At 51.8% G+C, this 19,727-nt stretch overlaps 1 protein-coding gene across 4 annotated transcripts; it reads right to left on the minus strand.

Moving 5' to 3' along the window:
* Positions 1 to 3,327: 3,327 nt before the first annotated feature.
* CFAP141 (cilia and flagella associated protein 141) lies at positions 3,328 to 18,715 on the minus strand. Of its 4 annotated transcripts, none has more exons than XM_083166577.1 (5): positions 18,611 to 18,715; positions 16,965 to 17,027; positions 16,840 to 16,880; positions 5,098 to 5,227; positions 3,328 to 3,623 (listed from the first exon to the last, which is right to left on the minus strand). In XM_083166577.1, exons 1-5 carry the CDS (start codon positions 18,680 to 18,682, stop codon positions 3,522 to 3,524), a joined length of 408 nt encoding a protein of 135 aa, XP_083022703.1. In that variant the 5' UTR covers positions 18,683 to 18,715; the 3' UTR covers positions 3,328 to 3,521. The 4 variants fall into 4 exon arrangements, with proteins under 4 accessions (XP_083022703.1, XP_083022705.1, XP_083022704.1 ...); XM_083166579.1 differs by lacking the exon at positions 18,611 to 18,715 and adding an exon at positions 18,169 to 18,305; XM_083166578.1 differs by lacking the exon at positions 18,611 to 18,715 and adding an exon at positions 18,095 to 18,176.
* Between the last annotated feature and the right edge of the window lie 1,012 nt (positions 18,716 to 19,727).

Genomic DNA, 19,727 nt, shown 5'->3' on the forward strand with positions numbered 1-19,727 from the left:
ATGCCTGGGAGTGGTGAAAAGTCTGGCTGAGTACCTTCACCTCTGCCAGTGGTAGGAGGTGTTGTTTCCGTAAATCCACTGGTGAGAGGGGGGAGAAACACTGGGCCTAGTAGTCTGGCTCTCTTGACGGGGTTCGTAGCCCCTGAAGGATGAGACAGCGAAAGGCTCAGTCTAGTATCCATTCCCAAGGAGTGGAGAAAGGCTGGGACTGAGTAGGTGGCTCCTGTTCCAGAGGTTCGTAGCCTCTGAAGGGGAGACCGCGAAAGGCCCAGCTTAGTATCTAAACCTTGGGATCGGAGAAACACTGAGACTGAGTAGATTGCTCTTCCGAGGGGGCCGCAACCGCTAAGGGAGTCTTTCGAAAAGCCCAGTGGAGTACCCATTCCCATGCCGGAGGCTGGAAAATGCTCTATGATGGGAGCAAAGAAACACTTGGTCGGACGCTGATTGGTCTGCTGCCTGGAGTCCGAGGCTGCACTGTGCCCCCGAGGAAACTCGGGGGTGCCGAACATGCACGGGTGATCCCAAAATCACCATGCACTAGTAAGCACTAGCACTGCGCACTTCCCTCTAGGTTAGCGCTTCACGTCCTTACCTCGTCCTTTTGGATGGGGTAGGACAATTTTTCACACCCCCACCCCGGCCTTCTGGCTGGGGTCCTCTTTATTATTTATTTCTCTTCCTTCTTCACGTTCGTCACTTTTCACGTTTTCTGTAGTTTGTCACTTTTTTTGGGTAGTGTGGTCGACCATTACGGGCCTTCCATTTCCCCAATGTGCCGAAGCTCTCGCCTTTTGGGGAGAGCTTCGGTCCCCTCGAAGACGACCCCGAGCCGCAAGGCGGAGGGAAGTCTAATGCAGGTCTCTCCAAACCTTCGGGTGCGGAGGACCCACCGTCCTGAGCCTTCCGGGGGTTGAGGAATGAGGGTCTCTCTAAGCTTCGGCGATGGTTGAGAGGGGTTAGGGGAAAAACGGGGCCCTTCTCCTTCGGGAGAAAGCCCACTTCGATCGCACGGCCCCCTTTGCACGTGTTTAGGCACAGCACCCCTCGGGCTCCTGAGTTTCTTCAAACTCCACTCCCAGCAACCGCAAACTGATCTTTCTGTGTCAGAAACTTTTACCTGCGACCGCCGTCGGTAAAACGGTGCGACTCGGTGTATGCAGTACAAATATCATGGGACAATGGTGCAAACATCGGCGTGACTATTGTAAAGCGCAACGGAATGTTCTGCACTATATAAGAAACTGTAAATAAACAATAATAATAAATAGTGGCATCCACCGCTGTGTCACACCCTACAGTATATGGCGATAAGAGAATAAATCTAAAATTGCTGGGACACGTTTTATGTCATCGCTTGCAAGTGCCAACAAATTGGGGACAGTTCAGTTGGAAACTCTGCATCCACAGGATAGTAGCCTATCAACATCACTAGTAGTAAGTAGCTCATGAATATTAATCAGGTAGCGTCTCAGTGATGTCATAGATTACTAGTGAACTAAAAGTCTGTGAAGTGCTTTAAGCCACACTTGCCTACACTTTATAATACCCTTCAGGAAGATCCAAATATACAAGGAACATGGCGGCACAAGGTGTGGGCAGTCCCGGCCCATGCAGGGGCCAGGGCCACAATGATTGCATCACTTGGGTGATTAATCAGGTCTGGGAGGGTGGTTTGTGCTCACCCATATTTACTCGTATAGTTTATCTCAGAGGTTCTTCACTCAAGTCCTCCCAGCAGGCCATGTTCTCAAGTCCTCCCAGCAGGCCATGTTCTCCAGTCCTCCCAGCAGGCCATGTTCTCCAGTCCTACCAGCAGGCCATGTTCTCAACTCCAGTCCTCCCAGCAGGCCATGTTCTCACCTCCAGTCCACCCAGCAGGCCATGTTTTCAACTCCAATCCTCCCTGCAGGGCATTTTCTTAACTCCAGTCCTCAGCAGGCCATGTTTTGTGGATGTCTGTAATCATGCCCAGGTGAGTTAAACTATGTTGTTGTGCCAGTAATTATCCAATCTATTTCCACAGACATCCTTAGAATATATGGGATGACTGAAGGGATAAGACCACAAAAAATGTTGTGGTACCATCTAAAATGTAAAACATCCATCCTGTAATGCAATATGGCGTCATACCAGCCACGCACCTTAATTCCCACAGAAAATTTGAGTGTTTCCAGAAGAGAAGCTGCAGCAGGTGAGTACTGGAACTATATAATGGGGTGGTGAGAGTGGCTATTATTGCTGTGCGCTGGGTAGCACTGCCATCATTACTGTGCGCTGGGTAGCACTGCCATCATTACTGTGCGCTGGGTAGCACTGCCATCATTACTGTGTGCTGGGTAGCACTGCCATCACTGCTGTGCACTGGGTAGCACTGCCATCATTACTGTGCGCTGAGTAGCACTGCCATCATTGCTGTGCGCTGAGTAGCACTGCCATCACTGCTGTGCGCTGGGTAGCACTGCCATCATTGCTGTGCGCTGGGTAGCACTGCCATCATTGCTGTGCGCTGGGTAGCACTGCCATCATTGCTGTGCGCTGGGTAGCACTGCCATCACTGCTGTGCGCTGGGTAGCACTGCCATCATTGCTGTGCGCTGAGTAGCACTGCCATCACTGCTGTGCGCTGGGTAGCACTGCCATCATTGCTGTGCGCTGGGTAGCACTGCCATCATTGCTGTGCGCTGGGTAGCACTGCCATCATTGCTGTGCGCTGGGTAGCACTGCCATCATTACTGTGCGCTGAGTAGCACTGCCATCACTGCTGTGCACTGGGTAGCACTGCCATCATTACTGTGCGCTGGGTAGCACTGCCATCATTGCTGTGCGCTGGGTAGCACTGCCATCATTGCTGTGCGCTGAGTAGCACTGCCATCACTGCTGTGCACTGGGTAGCACTGTAATCACTGCTGTGCGCTGAGTAGCACTGCCATCACTGCTGTGCACTGGGTAGCACTGCCATCATTGCTGTGCGCTGGGTAGCACTGCCATCACTGCTGTGCACTGGGTAGCACTGTAATCACTGCTGTGCGCTGAGTAGCACTGCCATCACTGCTGTGCGCTGAGTAGCACTGCCATCACTGCTGTGCACTGGGTAGCACTGTAATCACTGCTGTGCGCTGGGTAGCACTGCCATCATTGCTGTGCGCTGAGTAGCACTGCCATTTTTCTTATGATTGATATAAGCCATATACTGAGCAGTATTGTAAGGAATAAACTGGACTATATATGCTGTGAAGTTGCCTGGGTGAAGGATGTGACCTTTACTATATTGCACAGTGACCTTGTAGTTGGTCTGGGATAAAGGACTCTTCGCTTTACCCATGTCCACGCAGTGACACCATTTTTTATTATACAGTACATGGTCCTCAATGCTCAGTAAGCCTGGGCACAGGCTTCCCTGATTAGGGATGCCCAGGGTAAGATAACTACTGGAGAATGAATGCAGCTATGCTGTTGTGGATGGTATTTTATTCATAGTCTTGTGCTAACAGCTACTTGGCATCTTGGAAGCTGTGCATCTCACAGTCTCTGTCCAAAGAAGGTCTTTCCCAGCCTGATAAGCTCCGCCTGGTACTGCTGGTGTTCCTCCTGCAGGAGGTGCTGTAGAGCAGCTCTACGAACCTGAGGAAGACATCAGTACACCTTACAGAATGCAGCAAAACTGCCCCCCCCCCCCCCCCCATGTATTTTTTTTCACCTTCTTTAACCTGTTTCCTTCCCAGAATGACTGTCCTGCTATACCTAGCCTGATTACACAATAACAGACTGACTCCCCTGCTGTACCTAGCTTGACTACCAGATGGTAGACTGTCCCTTTGTCCCCAGCCTGATTACACAATAACAGACTGATTGTCCTACTGTACCCAGCCTGACTATATGATGATAGAATGACTCTCCTGCTGTACCCAGCCTGGTGATGACATAAGTACTCTCCTGCTGTACACAGCCTACCGTAACTACACAATGACCAAATGACTCTCCTGCTGTACCCAACCTGACTTCACGATGACAGAATGACTATCCTGCTGTACCCAACCTGAATGCACGGTGACAGAATGACTCTCCTGCTGTACCCAACCTGAATGCATGATGACAGAATGACTCTCCTGTACCCAGCCTGACTACACAATGACAGAATGACTCTCCTGCTGTACCCAACCTGACTAAATGATGACAGACTGACTCTCCTGCTGTACCCAGCCTGACTACACAATGATAGAATGACTCTCCTGCTGTACCCAGCCTGACTACACAATGATAGAATGACTCTCCTGCTGTACCCAGCCTGACGATGACCGAATGACTCTACTGCTGTACCCAACCTGACTGCACGGTGACAGAATTAATCTCCTGCTGTACCCAACCTGAATGCACGGTGATAGAATTACTCTCCTGTACCCAACCTGACTACACGATGATAGAATGACTATCCTGCTGTACCCAACCTGACTGCATGGTGACAGAATGACTCTCCTGCTGTACCCAACCTGACTACACAATGACAGAATGACTCTCCTGCTGTACCCAACCTGAATGCATGATGACAGAATGACACTCCTGTACCCAGCCTGACTACACAATGACAGAATGATTCTCCTGCTGTACCCAACCTGACTACATGATGACAGCATTAACTGTCCTGTTATACCCAGCCTGACTATATGATGACAGAATAACTCTCCTGCTGTACCCAGACTGAATACACAATGACAGAATGACTCTCCTACTGTACCCAACCTGACTACATGATGACAGAATGACTCTCCTGCTGTACCCAACCTTACTACATGATGACAGAATGACTCTCCTGCTGTACCCAGCCTGACTGCGCAATGACAGCATGACTCTCCTGCTGTACCCAGCCTGACTGCGCGATGACAGAATTAATCTCCTGCTGTACCCAGCCTGACTACACGATGACAGAATGACACTCCTGCTGTACCCAGCCTGACTGCGCGATGACAGAATGACTCTCCTGCTCTACCCAGCCTGATTACAGGATGAAAGAATGACTCTCCTGCTGTACACAACCTGACTACATTATGACAGACTGACTGTCCTGTTATACCCAGCATGAATAGATTTGGACACTCACCAATACTAGTTCCTTATTGGCCATCCTAAGTTCTTGACACATCTGTGCACTCTGCTGCCTCTGGATCCGGCCGGCGATCGTGCCCCTGGCGTCCTCCTTCCATGCATTGTGGATATTTAGCTCCTGTTCTCTACCATCCGGGAAGGAGACAGGAGGAGGATGTAGGTTACCAAATGCACCATACTTTCCATAGAGCTGGTATGTCACTGTCATCTAGATAGCTCAGAAAAGGGGAGGAGAGAGGGCGAAGAGACAAAGGGAGAAGAGGAGAGCGAGGGGGAGAGAGTAAGAGGTGGGAAGAGACAAAGGGAGAAGAGGAGAGCGAGGGGGAGAGAGTAAGAGGTGGGAAGAGACAAAGGGAGAAGAGGAGAGCGAGGGGGAGAGAGTAAGAGGTGGGAAGAGACAAAGGGAGAAGAGGAGAGCGAGGGGGAGAGAGTAAGAGGTGGGAAGAGACAAAGGGAGTCGAGGAGAGCAAAGGGGAAAGAGTAAGAGGTGGGAAGAGACAAAGGGAGATGAGGAGAGCGAGGGGGAGAGAGTAAGAGGTGGGAAGAGACAAAGGGAGAAGAAGAGAGCGAGGGGGAGAGAGTAAGAGGTGGGAAGAGACAAAGGGGCCCATTTATCAAGCAATATTTGCGCCATTAGCCCGTTGTAGCCTATGGCTACATACCGCACTGTCCAAGCGGCAGTGGGGTCGCGGGGGGTCAGTGCATAACCGCGCATACGCAGACCCCCCGGCTTCTGGGTCAGGACTTCGCAGGGACAGGCTCCTTTCGGAGCCCTGTCCCTGCACCTAGCAGAATAATACATTTAGGTGATGTGATCACATTTTACAATGCGATCCTGGGCGGTAATATTCCACCCAGATCGCATTGTAAATGCGATCAATGATAAATGGGAGCCAAAGGGAGAAGAGGAGAGCAAGGGGGAGAGAATAAGAGGTAGAAAGAGGAAGAGACAAAGGGAGAAGAGGAGAACGAGGGAGAAAGAGATAGAAAAGGGAAAGTGAAAAAAAGGGAGAAGAGGAGAGCGAGGGTGAGAGAGTAAGAGGTAGAAAGGGGGAAGAGACAAAGGGAGAAGAGTAGAGCGAGGGGGAGAGAATAAGAGGTAGAAAGGGGGAAAAGACAAAGGGAGAAGAGGAGAGCGAGGGGGAGAGAGTAAGAGGTAGAAAGGGGGAAGAGACAAAGGGAGAAGAGGAGAGCGAGGGGGAGAGAATAAGAGGTAGAAAGAGGAAGAGACAAAGGGAGAAGAGGAGAACGAGGGAGAAAGAGATAGAAAAGGGAAAGTGAAAAAAAGGGAGAAGAGGAGAGCGAGGGTGAGAGAGTAAGAGGTAGAAAGGGGGAAGAGACAAAGGGAGAAGAGTAGAGCGAGGGGGAGAGAATAAGAGGTAGAAAGGGGGAAGAGACAAAGGGAGTCGAGGAGAGCGAGGGGGAGAGAGTAAGAGGTAGAAAGGGGGAAGAGACAAAGGGAGAAGAGGAGAGCGAGGGGGAGAGAGTAAGAGGTAGAAAGGGGGAAGAGACAAAGGGAGAAGAGGAGAGCGAGGGTGAGAGAGTAAGAGGTAGAAAGGGGGAAGAGACAAAGGGAGAAGAGGAGAGCGAGGGGGAGAGAATAAGAGGTAGTAAGGGGGAAGAGACAAAGGGAGAAGAGGAGAGCGAGGGGGAGAGAATAAGAGGTAGAAAGGGGGAAGAGACAAAGGGAGAAGAGGAGAGCGAGGGGGAGAGAATAAGAGGTAGAATGGGGGAAGAGACAGGGAGAAGAGGTGAGCGAGGGGGAGAGAATAAGAGGTAGAAAGGGGGAAGAGACAAAGGGAGAAGAGGAGAGCGAGGGGGAGAGAATAAGAGGTAGAAAGGGGGAAGAGACAAAGGGAGAAGAGGAGAGCGAGGGGGAGAGAATAAGAGGTAGAAAGGGGGAAGGGACAAAGGGAGAAGAGGAGAGCGAGGGGGAGAGAATAAGAGGTAGAAAGGGGGAAGAGACAAAGGGAGAAGAGGAGAGCGAGGGGGAGAGAATAAGAGGTAGAAAGGGGGAAGAGACAAAGGGAGAAGAGGAGAGCGAGGGGGAGAGAATAATAGGTAGAAAGGGGGAAGAGACAAAGGGAGAAGAGGCGAGTGAGGGGGAGAGAATAAGAGGTAGAAAGTGGGAAGAGACAAAGGGAGAAGAGGAGAGCGAGGGGGAGAGAATAAGAGGTAGAAAGGGGGAAGAGACAAAGGGAGAAGAGGAGAGCGAGGGGGAGAGAATAAGAGGTAGTAAGGGGGAAGAGACAAAGGGAGAAGAGGAGAGCGAGGGGGAGAGAGTAAGAGGTAGAAAGGGGGAAGAGACAAAGGGAGAAGAGGAGAGCGAGGGGGAGAGACTTTGGGGGAAATTTACTAAGATGTGTATTTAACTTCACATGTGATGTTGCTATGGGCAACCAATCAGATCCTGTCTACTACCTTCTAGATAAATAAATAAGAAGTAGATTCTGATTGGTTGCCCATAGCAACATCGCATGTGAAGTAGAATACACATCTTAGTAAATTTCCCCCTGAGAGGTAAATGATGAAAAAAGAGTCAGGGACAGAGAAGAGAAAGGAAGCGAGAGATGGGGGAAGAGGATAACTGAAAGGGGGACATTTACTAAGATAGGAGTTCTATTGCAGATGGGATGTTGCTATTGGCAACCAATCAGATTATATCTATTATCTTCTAGAAGGTGCTAAATAAATAAGACGTATAATCTAGTTGTTTCTGTAGGCAACATCCCATCTTCAACAGCACTCCCATCTTACTAAATGTACCCCAAAGAGAGGGAGAGGGGTAGATGTACAGTGTGGGAGAGAACGCTGGGGAGAGAGTGTGGTTAGAGAAGGAGGGAGGGAGAGTGCCGTTAGAGAGGTAAAGAGAGTGCGAGGGAGAGGAGTAGAGGGAAACTGAGGGAGAGCAAGCCGGGGGAGAGAGGAGGGGGAAGGAGGGAAAAGAGAGAGGTAGATGTACAGTGTGGGAGAGAACGCTGGGGAGAGAGTGTGGTTAGAGAAGGAGGGAGTGCCGTTAGAGAGGTAAAGAGAGTGCGAGGGAGAGGGGTAGAGGGAAACTGAGGGAGAGCAAGCCGGGGGAGAGAGGAGGGGGAAGGAGGGAAAAGAGAGAGGTAGATGTACAGTGTGGGAGAGAACGCTGGGGAGAGAGTGTGGTTAGAGAAGGAGGGAGTGCCGTTAGAGAGGTAAAGAGAGTGCGAGGGAGAGGGGTAGAGGGAAACTGAGGGAGAGCAAGCCGGGGGAGAGAGGAGGGGGAAGGAGGGAAAAGAGAGAGGTAGATGTACAGTGTGGGAGAGAACGCTGGGGAGAGAGAGTGTGGTTAGAGAAGGAGGGAGGGAGTGCCGTTAGAGAGGTAAAGAGAGTGCGAGGGAGAGGGGTAGAGGGAAACTGAGGGAGAGCAAGCCGGGGTAAAGAGAAGGGGGAAGGAGGTAAAAGAGAGAGGTAGATGTACAGTGTGGGAGAGAACGCTGGGGAGAGAGTGTGGTTAGAGAAGGAGGGAGGGAGTGCCGTTAGAGAGGTAAAGAGAGTGCGAGGGAGAGGGGTAGAGGGAAACTGAGGGAGAGCAAGCCGGGGGAGAGAGGAGGGGGAAGGAGGGAAAAGAGAGAGGTAGATGTACAGTGTGGGAGAGAACGCTGGGGAGAGAGTGTGGTTAGAGAAGGAGGGAGTGCCGTTAGAGAGGTAAAGAGAGTGCGAGGGAGAGGGGTAGAGGGAAACTGAGGGAGAGCAAGCCGGGGGAGAGAGGAGGGGGAAGGAGGGAAAAGAGAGAGGTAGATGTACAGTGTGGGAGAGAACGCTGGGGAGAGAGAGTGTGGTTAGAGAAGGAGGGAGGGAGTGCCGTTAGAGAGGTAAAGAGAGTGCGAGGGAGAGGGGTAGAGGGAAACTGAGGGAGAGCAAGCCGGGGTAAAGAGAAGGGGGAAGGAGGTAAAAGAGAGAGGTAGATGTACAGTGTGGGAGAGAACGCTGGGGAGAGAGTGTGTTAGAGAAGGAGGGAGGGAGAGTGCGGTTAGAGAGGTAAAGAGAGTGCGAGGGAGAGGGGTAGAGGGAAACTGAGGGAGAGCAAGCCGGGGGAGAGAGGAGGGGGAAGGAGGTAAAAGAGAGAGGTAGATGTACAGTGTGGGAGAGAACGCTGGGGAGAGAGTGTGGTTAGAGAAGGAGGGAGTGCCGTTAGAGAGGTAAAGAGAGTGCGAGGGAGAGGGGTAGAGGTGAAACTGAGGGAGAGCAAGCCAGGGGAGAGAGGAGAGGGAAGGAGGGAAAAGAGAGAGGTAGATGTACAGTGTGGGAGAGAACGCTGGGGAGAGAGTATGGCTAGAGAGGGAGAGAGTGGGGTTAGAGAGGTAAAGAGAGTGCGAGGGAGAGGGGTAGAGGTGAAACTGAGGGAGAGCAAGCCGGGGGAGAGAGGAGGGGGAAGGAGGTAAAAGAGAGAGGTAGATGTACAGTGTGGGAGAGAACGCTGGGGAGAGAGTGTGTTAGAGAAGGAGGGAGGGAGTGCCGTTAGAGAGGTAAAGAGAGTGCGAGGGAGAGGGGTAGAGGGAAACTGAGGGAGAGCAAGCCGGGGGGGAGAGAAGGGGGAAGGAGGTAAAAGAGAGAGGTAGATGTACAGTGTGGGAGAGAACGCTGGGGAGAGAGTATGGCTAGAGAGGGAGAGAGTGGGGTTAGAGAGGTAAAGAGAGTGCGAGGGAGAGGGGTAGAGGTGAAACTGAGGGAGAGCAAGCCGGGGGAGAGAGGAGGGGGAAGGAGGTAAAAGAGAGAGGTAGATGTACAGTGTGGGAGAGAACGCTGGGGAGAGAGTGTGTTAGAGAAGGAGGGAGGGAGAGTGCGGTTAGAGAGGTAAAGAGAGTGCGAGGGAGAGGGGTAGAGGGAAACTGAGGGAGAGCAAGCCGGGGGAGAGAGGAGGGGGAAGGAGGTAAAAGAGAGAGGTAGATGTACAGTGTGGGAGAGAACGCTGGGGAGAGAGTGTGGTTAGAGAAGGAGGGAGGGAGTGCGGTTAGAGAGGTAAAGAGAGTGCGAGGAAGAGGGGTAGAGGGAAACTGAGGGAGAGCAAGCCGGGGGAGAGAGGAGGGGGAAGGAGGTAAAAGAGAGAGGTAGATGTACAGTGTGGGAGAGAACGCTGGTGAGAGAGTGTGGTTAGAGAAGGAGGGAGTGCCGTTAGAGAGGTAAAGAGAGTGTGAGGGAGAGGGGTAGAGGTGAAACTGAGGGAGAGCAAGCCAGGGGAGAGAGGAGGGGGAAGGAGGGAAAAGAGAGAGGTAGATGTACAGTGTGGGAGAGAACGCTGGGGAGAGAGTGTGTTAGAGAAGGAGGGAGGGAGTGCCGTTAGAGAGGTAAAGAGAGTGCGAGGGAGAGGGGTAGAGGGAAACTGAGGGAGAGCAAGCCGGGGGAGAGAGGAGGGGGAAGGAGGTAAAAGAGAGAGGTAGATGTACAGTGTGGGAGAGAACGCTGGGGAGAGAGTGTGGTTAGAGAAGGAGGGAGGGAGTGCGGTTAGAGAGGTAAAGAGAGTGCAAGGGAGAGGGGTAGAGGGAAACTGAGGGAGAGCAAGCTGGGGGAGAGAGGAGGGGGAAGGAGGTAAAAGAGAGAGGTAGATGTACAGTGTGGGAGAGAACGCTGGGGAGAGAGTGTGGTTAGAGAAGGAGGGAGGGAGTGCGGTTAGAGAGGTAAAGAGAGTGCGAGGAAGAGGGGTAGAGGGAAACTGAGGGAGAGCAAGCCGGGGGAGAGAGGAGGGGGAAGGAGGTAAAAGAGAGAGGTAGATGTACAGTGTGGGAGAGAACGCTGGGGAGAGAGTGTTGTTAGAGAAGGAGGGAGGGAGTGCCGTTAGAGAGGTAAAGAGAGTGCGAGGGAGAGGGGTAGAGGTGAAACTGAGGGAGAGCAAGCCAGGGGAGAGAGGAGGGGGAAGGAGGGAAAAGAGAGAGGTAGATGTACAGTGTGGGAGAGAACGCTGGGGAGAGAGTGTGTTAGAGAAGGAGGGAGGGAGTGCCGTTAGAGAGGTAAAGAGAGTGCGAGGGAGAGGGGTAGAGGGAAACTGAGGGAGAGCAAGCCGGGGGGGAGAGAAGGGGGAAGGAGGTAAAAGAGAGAGGTAGATGTACAGTGTGGGAGAGAACGCTGGGGAGAGAGTATGGCTAGAGAGGGAGAGAGTGGGGTTAGAGAGGTAAAGAGAGTGCGAGGGAGAGGGGTAGAGGTGAAACTGAGGGAGAGCAAGCCGGGGGAGAGAGGAGGGGGAAGGAGGTAAAAGAGAGAGGTAGATGTACAGTGTGGGAGAGAACGCTGGGGAGAGAGTGTGGTTAGAGAAGGAGGGAGGGAGTGCGGTTAGAGAGGTAAAGAGAGTGCGAGGAAGAGGGGTAGAGGGAAACTGAGGGAGAGCAAGCCGGGGGAGAGAGGAGGGGGAAGGAGGTAAAAGAGAGAGGTAGATGTACAGTGTGGGAGAGAACGCTGGGGAGAGAGTATGGTTAGAGAAGGAGGGAGGGAGTGCCGTTAGAGAGGTAAAGAGAGTGTGAGGGAGAGGGGTAGAGGTGAAACTGAGGGAGAGCAATCCAGGGGAGAGAGGAGGGGGAAGGAGGGAAAAGAGAGAGGTAGATGTACAGTGTGGGAGAGAACGCTGGGGAGAGAGTGTGTTAGAGAAGGAGGGAGGGAGTGCCGTTAGAGAGGTAAAGAGAGTGCAAGGGAGAGGGGTAGAGGGAAACTGAGGGAGAGCAAGCCGGGGGGGAGAGAAGGGGGAAGGAGGTAAAAGAGAGAGGTAGATGTACAGTGTGGGAGAGAACGCTGGGGAGAGAGTGTGTTAGAGAAGGAGGGAGGGAGTGCCGTTAGAGAGGTAAAGAGAGTGCGAGGGAGAGGGGTAGAGGGAAACTGAGGGAGAGCAAGCCAGGGGAGAGAGGAGGGGGAAGGAGGGAAAAGAGAGAGGTAGATGTACAGTGTGGGAGAGAACGCTGGGGAGAGAGTGTGTTAGAGAAGGAGGGAGGGAGTGCCGTTAGAGAGGTAAAGAGAGTGCGAGGGAGAGGGGTAGAGGGAAACTGAGGGAGAGCAAGCTGGGGGAGAGAGGAGGGGGAAGGAGGTAAAAGAGAGAGGTAGATGTACAGTGTGGGAGAGAACGCTGGGGAGAGAGTGTGGTTAGAGAAGGAGGGAGGGAGTGCCGTTAGAGAGGTAAAGAGAGTGCGAGGGAGAGGGGTAGAGGTGAAACTGAGGGAGAGCAAGCCAGGGGAGAGAGGCGGGGGAAGGAGGGAAAAGAGAGAGGTAGATGTACAGTGTGGGAGAGAACGCTGGGGAGAGAGTGTGTTAGAGAAGGAGGGAGGGAGTGCCGTTAGAGAGGTAAAGAGAGTGCGAGGGAGAGGGGTAGAGGGAAACTGAGGGAGAGCAAGCCGGGGGGGAGAGAAGGGGGAAGGAGGTAAAAGAGAGAGGTAGATGTACAGTGTGGGAGAGAACGCTGGGGAGAGAGTGTGGTTAGAGAAGGAGGGAGGGAGTGCGGTTAGAGAGGTAAAGAGAGTGCGAGGAAGAGGGGTAGAGGGAAACTGAGGGAGAGCAAGCCGGGGGAGAGAGGAGGGGGAAGGAGGTAAAAGAGAGAGGTAGATGTACAGTGTGGGAGAGAACGCTGGGGAGAGAGTGTGGTTAGAGAAGGAGGGAGGGAGTGCCGTTAGAGAGGTAAAGAGAGTGCGAGGGAGAGGGGTAGAGGTGAAACTGAGGGAGAGCAAGCCAGGGGAGAGAGGAGGGGGAAGGAGGGAAAAGAGAGAGGTAGATGTACAGTGTGGGAGAGAACGCTGGGGAGAGAGTGTGTTAGAGAAGGAGGGAGGGAGTGCCGTTAGAGAGGTAAAGAGAGTGCGAGGGAGAGGGGTAGAGGGAAACTGAGGGAGAGCAAGCCGGGGGAGAGAGGAGGGGGAAGGAGGTAAAAGAGAGAGGTAGATGTACAGTGTGGGAGAGAACGCTGGGGAGAGAGTGTGGTTAGAGAAGGAGGGAGGGAGTGCGGTTAGAGAGGTAAAGAGAGTGCGAGGGAGAGGGGTAGAGGGAAACTGAGGGAGAGCAAGCTGGGGGAGAGAGGAGGGGGAAGGAGGTAAAAGAGAGAGGTAGATGTACAGTGTGGGAGAGAACGCTGGGGAGAGAGTGTGGTTAGAGAAGGAGGGAGGGAGTGCGGTTAGAGAGGTAAAGAGAGTGCGAGGGAGAGGGGTAGAGGGAAACTGAGGGAGAGCAAGCTGGGGGAGAGAGGAGGGGGAAGGAGGTAAAAGAGAGAGGTAGATGTACAGTGTGGGAGAGAACGCTGGGGAGAGAGTGTGTTAGAGAAGGAGGGAGGGAGAGTGCGGTTAGAGAGGTAAAGAGAGTGCGAGGGAGAGGGGTAGAGGGAAACTGAGGGAGAGCAAGCCGGGGGAGAGAGGAGGGGGAAGGAGGTAAAAGAGAGAGGTAGATGTACAGTGTGGGAGAGAACGCTGGGGAGAGAGTGTGGTTAGAGAAGGAGGGAGGGAGTGCGGTTAGAGAGGTAAAGAGAGTGCGAGGAAGAGGGGTAGAGGGAAACTGAGGGAGAGCAAGCCGGGGGAGAGAGGAGGGGGAAGGAGGTAAAAGAGAGAGGTAGATGTACAGTGTGGGAGAGAACGCTGGGGAGAGAGTGTGGTTAGAGAAGGAGGGAGTGCCGTTAGAGAGGTAAAGAGAGTGCGAGGGAGAGGGGTAGAGGTGAAACTGAGGGAGAGCAAGCCAGGGGAGAGAGGAGGGGGAAGGAGGGAAAAGAGAGAGGTAGATGTACAGTGTGGGAGAGAACGCTGGGGAGAGAGTGTGTTAGAGAAGGAGGGAGGGAGTGCCGTTAGAGAGGTAAAGAGAGTGCGAGGGAGAGGGGTAGAGGGAAACTGAGGGAGAGCAAGCCGGGGGAGAGAGGAGGGGGAAGGAGGTAAAAGAGAGAGGTAGATGTACAGTGTGGGAGAGAACGCTGGGGAGAGAGTGTGGTTAGAGAAGGAGGGAGTGCGGTTAGAGAGGTAAAGAGAGTGCGAGGGAGAGGGGTAGAGGGAAACTGAGGGAGAGCAAGCTGGGGGAGAGAGGAGGGGGAAGGAGGTAAAAGAGAGAGGTAGATGTACAGTGTGGGAGAGAACGCTGGGGAGAGAGTGTGGTTAGAGAAGGAGGGAGGGAGTGCGGTTAGAGAGGTAAAGAGAGTGCGAGGAAGAGGGGTAGAGGGAAACTGAGGGAGAGCAAGCCGGGGGAGAGAGGAGGGGGAAGGAGGTAAAAGAGAGAGGTAGATGTACAGTGTGGGAGAGAACGCTGGGGAGAGAGTGTGGTTAGAGAAGGAGGGAGGGAGTGCCGTTAGAGAGGTAAAGAGAGTGCGAGGGAGAGGGGTAGAGGTGAAACTGAGGGAGAGCAAGCCAGGGGAGAGAGGAGGGGGAAGGAGGGAAAAGAGAGAGGTAGATGTACAGTGTGGGAGAGAACGCTGGGGAGAGAGTGTGTTAGAGAAGGAGGGAGTGAGTGCCGTTAGAGAGGTAAAGAGAGTGCGAGGGAGAGGGGTAGAGGGAAACTGAGGGAGAGCAAGCCGGGGGGGAGAGAAGGGGGAAGGAGGTAAAAGAGAGAGGTAGATGTACAGTGTGGGAGAGAACGCTGGGGAGAGAGTATGGCTAGAGAGGGAGAGAGTGGGGTTAGAGAGGTAAAGAGAGTGCGAGGGAGAGGGGTAGAGGTGAAACTGAGGGAGAGCAAGCCGGGGGAGAGAGGAGGGGGAAGGAGGTAAAAGAGAGAGGTAGATGTACAGTGTGGGAGAGAACGCTGGGGAGAGAGTGTGGTTAGAGAAGGAGGGAGGGAGTGCGGTTAGAGAGGTAAAGAGAGTGCGAGGAAGAGGGGTAGAGGGAAACTGAGGGAGAGCAAGCCGGGGGAGAGAGGAGGGGGAAGGAGGTAAAAGAGAGAGGTAGATGTACAGTGTGGGAGAGAACGCTGGGGAGAGAGTATGGTTAGAGAAGGAGGGAGGGAGTGCCGTTAGAGAGGTAAAGAGAGTGCGAGGAAGAGGGGTAGAGGTGAAACTGAGGGAGAGCAAGCCAGGGGAGAGAGGAGGGGGAAGGAGGGAAAAGAGAGAGGTAGATGTACAGTGTGGGAGAGAACGCTGGGGAGAGAGTGTGTTAGAGAAGGAGGGAGGGAGTGCCGTTAGAGAGGTAAAGAGAGTGCAAGGGAGAGGGGTAGAGGGAAACTGAGGGAGAGCAAGCCGGGGTGAGAGAAGGGGGAAGGAGGTAAAAGAGAGAGGTAGATGTACAGTGTGGGAGAGAACGCTGGGGAGAGAGTGTGTTAGAGAAGGAGGGAGGGAGTGCCGTTAGAGAGGTAAAGAGAGTGCGAGGGAGAGGGGTAGAGGGAAACTGAGGGAGAGCAAGCTGGGGGAGAGAGGAGGGGGAAGGAGGTAAAAGAGAGAGGTAGATGTACAGTGTGGGAGAGAACGCTGGGGAGAGAGTGTGGTTAGAGAAGGAGGGAGGGAGTGCCGTTAGAGAGGTAAAGAGAGTGCGAGGGAGAGGGGTAGAGGTGAATCTGAGGGAGAGCAAGCCAGGGGAGAGAGGCGGGGGAAGGAGGGAAAAGAGAGAGGTAGATGTACAGTGTGGGAGAGAACGCTGGGGAGAGAGTGTGTTAGAGAAGGAGGGAGGGAGTGCCGTTAGAGAGGTAAAGAGAGTGCGAGGGAGAGGGGTAGAGGGAAACTGAGGGAGAGCAAGCCGGGGGGGAGAGAAGGGGGAAGGAGGTAAAAGAGAGAGGTAGATGTACAGTGTGGGAGAGAACGCTGGGGAGAGAGTGTGGTTAGAGAAGGAGGGAGGGAGTGCGGTTAGAGAGGTAAAGAGAGTGCGAGGGAGAGGGGTAGAGGGAAACTGAGGGAGAGCAAGCCGGGGGAGAGAGGAGGGGGAAGGAGGTAAAAGAGAGAGGTAGATGTACAGTGTGGGAGAGAACGCTGGGGAGAGAGTGTGGTTAGAGAAGGAGGGAGGGAGTGCCGTTAGAGAGGTAAAGAGAGTGCGAGGGAGAGGGGTAGAGGTGAAACTGAGGGACAGCAAGCCAGGGGAGAGAGGCGGGGGAAGGAGGGAAAAGAGAGAGGTAGATGTACAGTGTGGGAGAGAACGCTGGGGAGAGAGTGTGGTTAGAGAGGGAGAGAGTGGGGTTAGGGAGGGTACAGGTTGTGTTTGAAATTGACAGGAGCTGATTGGCCGATACTTTATCTCTCTCCAAGGGTTAGTACATGTGTCTTTGGCCCTTGTTCAGATCTGGTCACAGTACAAATTTGTTCTCAAAATGGGCAAATCCATGTGCACTGCAGGTGGGGCAGATGTAACATGTGCAGAGAGAGTTAAACTTGGGTGGGGTGTGTTGAAACTTAAATCTAACTTGCAGTGTAAAAATAAGCACATGGTTTTCATGGTTTTGCCAATTTTGAGAACAAATTTGTACTGCGATGAGATCTGAATAAGGGCATTTGAGTAGATGGCGTGTAATTCACCACGGAGAGCTGGTTATAAGGAAGACATGTGACTGCTGAGCGGAGCTGCAGAGTATTACAGATCCCTGCTGCAGATCATTGCACCCATTATAGAAGTTATATGTGACACAAGGACAGCGCAGCGGTTGCTAATAACCGTGTAGGCGGATGTTAGCCATAATCTCCGCATTGTACACTAGTACTTATACGTTATTACATGTATAGGCCACGTCCACCCTCCATAAAACGCCCCTCGGGAAATCGCCGCCCTAGATGTAATACTTTATCACATATAACGTTATGAACAATAAAAGGTCCGCCACTCAGACGGTATAGCGGTGTGTGCTGCCGGTATACCGCTGTAGTTCCATCTCCGCAGCCCGCAGCAGGTCGTCTCTCTGCAAGGGAAACACAGCCGGTCAAATCACAAAATGTCCTGGGGAGGGGGGCAGATGGGGACGGAGGGGAGGGGGCATACACACCTGTGTCATGCTTCTTGTGTGTTGTAGCCTCCTGGTGGTCATCATCATCGTCATCATCGGTGTCTGAGGAGAAAGAGGTTAGAGGGGAAGTGGCTCCACCAATAGTAAACATGCCAGCCCATCAGCTCCTACCTGTCATTTTTCAGACCCAGCCTGTACCATGGCAGTTAGGAGCTGGTTGTTTATCACTGTCCACTCTATCACCTTTTGAAGATTGATAAATGTGGCCCAGGGGGAGATGCATCAAACCTTCTGCAGAGAACAGATGGGGAATTTGTCCATAGCAACCAATTTGGTGTGGTATAATCTACACTGCCTAGGTAGACAGTTCTTAATGTTGACAGGACATTGGTTGACACAAAAATGGTTGAAAAAAGGTTTCTATGATACATATGCGGCTCCTCGCCACTATTCCCAATAAATGGCCATGTGTGACAAGCCCAAAAAGCGTCCACCATGTTTGAATTACTTTTATGTTGACCTTTTTAATCTGTCAACCTAAGCATGTCGGCCATATGCTGTCAGCCTAATAAAGGTCACAGGTTAGGTACCCAACCACTCAGCCTTTATCAACCATGATCTTTCTATATAAGATAGGTAGAAGTGGATTGGTTGCTACGGGCAACCTCCCCTATCCTCTTTATTGATACATCTGTCCTGTAGAATACACCAGTGACCAGCAACAGGGATGTTGGTTTATACACCTCAGTGCGTCATTGTGAACAAGATGCATGTCGGCCAATGTACAGGTCAATGTATAGCGTTAATATAAACCGCGATAACCGGATAGGTGATCTATAGTTGTGGAGTACATGAGGCCTACTAATAGGCTAATAGGCTGACATATATCCAGATATAGCGTGCGTGGGGGCCATGGATTTGAGTCTATCTATTGCCCTGTCTGTGTGTGGTTTGTATGTACTCTCCCCAGGTGCTCCGGCTTCCACTCACACTCTGAAACCGTACTGGTAGGTTACTGGCTTCGACAGACATTAACCCTAGTGCACAGCTTCTCACACTCGGTCCTCAGGACCCCGCACAGTGCATGTTTTGCAGGTCTCACAGAATCACAAGGTAAATTACCTCCACCTGCGGATCTATTAAAATGTGTTAGCCAGTAATGAGTGCACCTGTGCAGCTGCCGGGTGACCTGGAAACCATGAACTATGCGGGGTCCCGAGGAATGTGTTTGAGAACCACATACCTCCCAACATGACCCATTCCAGGAGGGACGAAATGCTCTGCTCCTGGGCTTCCTTGCCACTTGCCAGCTGCAGTTGCAGAGGTGGGACTGCACCACTGTCGCAAATTAATATAGGGGAGCCACACCTGCCAGCGAGTCCGGACTGTGCTGTTTAGGGTGGCAGTTGGTGGGGCTCCCCTCTCTAAATTGTGGACTGTGCTGCAGCCCTGCAGCTGCCACTGGCATGGATGTCCAGAAACAGCATCTTGTCCCTCCTGGCATGGATCATGTTGGGAGGTATGGAACCACGGCTCTAGTGTGTATGGATTATAGATTGTAAGCTCCCTGGGGCAGGAACTGATGTGACAGTGCTATGGCATATGTGTACTCTGTACAAATAAGGGTTACGATAAATAATATATGCAAGTGATGGCTAATAAAAAGAAATAAATGTAGCACCCACCCTGCAGCCAGGCACACGTGCTTCTGCCTCCAGGACTGTTGCCTTGGATACTGTCAACACACAAACACCCATCTTGTAATCACTTCCGTAGCAACAGGGGTTGTGTCTATATAATTTAAAAAAACTTTATTGACACGGTTTGAAAAACAGGTTTGCAAAATGTGCCGTTGGTGGAAAGAGACTTGTGAGTCACGAATGAGGGAGGGGTGTCTCGGTCTGGGCAGTGAAGCTGAATTACCCCCTAAGTTGGTACAAAAACGACTTAACCGATTTGCATGAAAACTGCATCACTGTGAAGCTGAAACTCCTAGAAATATCTATATATATTATATATATATATATATATATATATATATATAAATGCAGGTGCTTAATGAAAAGCGGAGGCACTCACCAAAATGCAGAGGAGTCAGTCACTTTTATTCAGTGGTCATATCATGATATGACCACTGAATAAAAGTGACTGACTCCTCTGCATTTTGGTGAGTGCCTCCGCTTTTCATTAAGCACCTGCATTTATTATTTGGCCATCTGGCTTGGATGACCCTTGTTGTGCACCCCTATCTTCAACACTTTTGGATGTGAGTGCTGAACTCCCTGGCTGTATATATATATATATATATCTATATATAAGTTCTGTCACATACTGGGGAGGTTCCCGGGATAGATAAGAGGTTACAGCTATGAGACTATATATATATATAAGTTCTGTCACATACTGGGGAGGTTTCCGGGATAGATAAGAGGTTACAGCTATGAGACTATATATATATATATATATAAGTTCTGTCACATACTGGGGAGGTTTCTGGGATAGATAAGAGGTTACAGCTATGAGACTATATATATATAAGTTCTGTCACATACTGGGGAGGTTTCTGGGATAGATAAGAGGTTACAGCTATGAGACTATATATATATATATATATATATATAAGTTCTGTCACATACTGGGGAGGTTTCTGGGATAGATAAGAGGTTACAGCTATGAGACATATATATATATACTGTATATATATATATATATATATATATATATATATACAAGTCAGTCCAATATGCACTCACAGTTCTGTAGATCTTAGTCATGGGGTGCTCCCATATCCCACTGGTAACT

This window comes from Crinia signifera, chromosome 12, assembly GCF_055691185.1.
Source record: "Crinia signifera chromosome 12, ASM5569118v1, whole genome shotgun sequence".
NCBI lineage: Eukaryota > Metazoa > Chordata > Amphibia > Anura > Myobatrachidae > Crinia > Crinia signifera.

What these genes read in the sequence shown, in the direction of transcription:
- CFAP141 (XM_083166577.1), bottom strand. Translation starts at nt 18,682, where the DNA reads ATGGGTGTTTGTGTGTTGACAGTATCCAAGGCAACAGTCCTGGAGGCA. An exon ending in GCGGAGATGGAACTACAGCG is followed by an intron (nt 5,228 to 16,839) that starts GTATACCGGCAG and finishes CCCGGATGGTAG; the next exon opens with AGAACAGGAGCTAAATATCC. An exon ending in CCAATAAGGAACTAGTATTG is followed by an intron (nt 3,624 to 5,097) that starts GTGAGTGTCCAA and finishes TGTCTTCCTCAG; the next exon opens with GTTCGTAGAGCTGCTCTACA.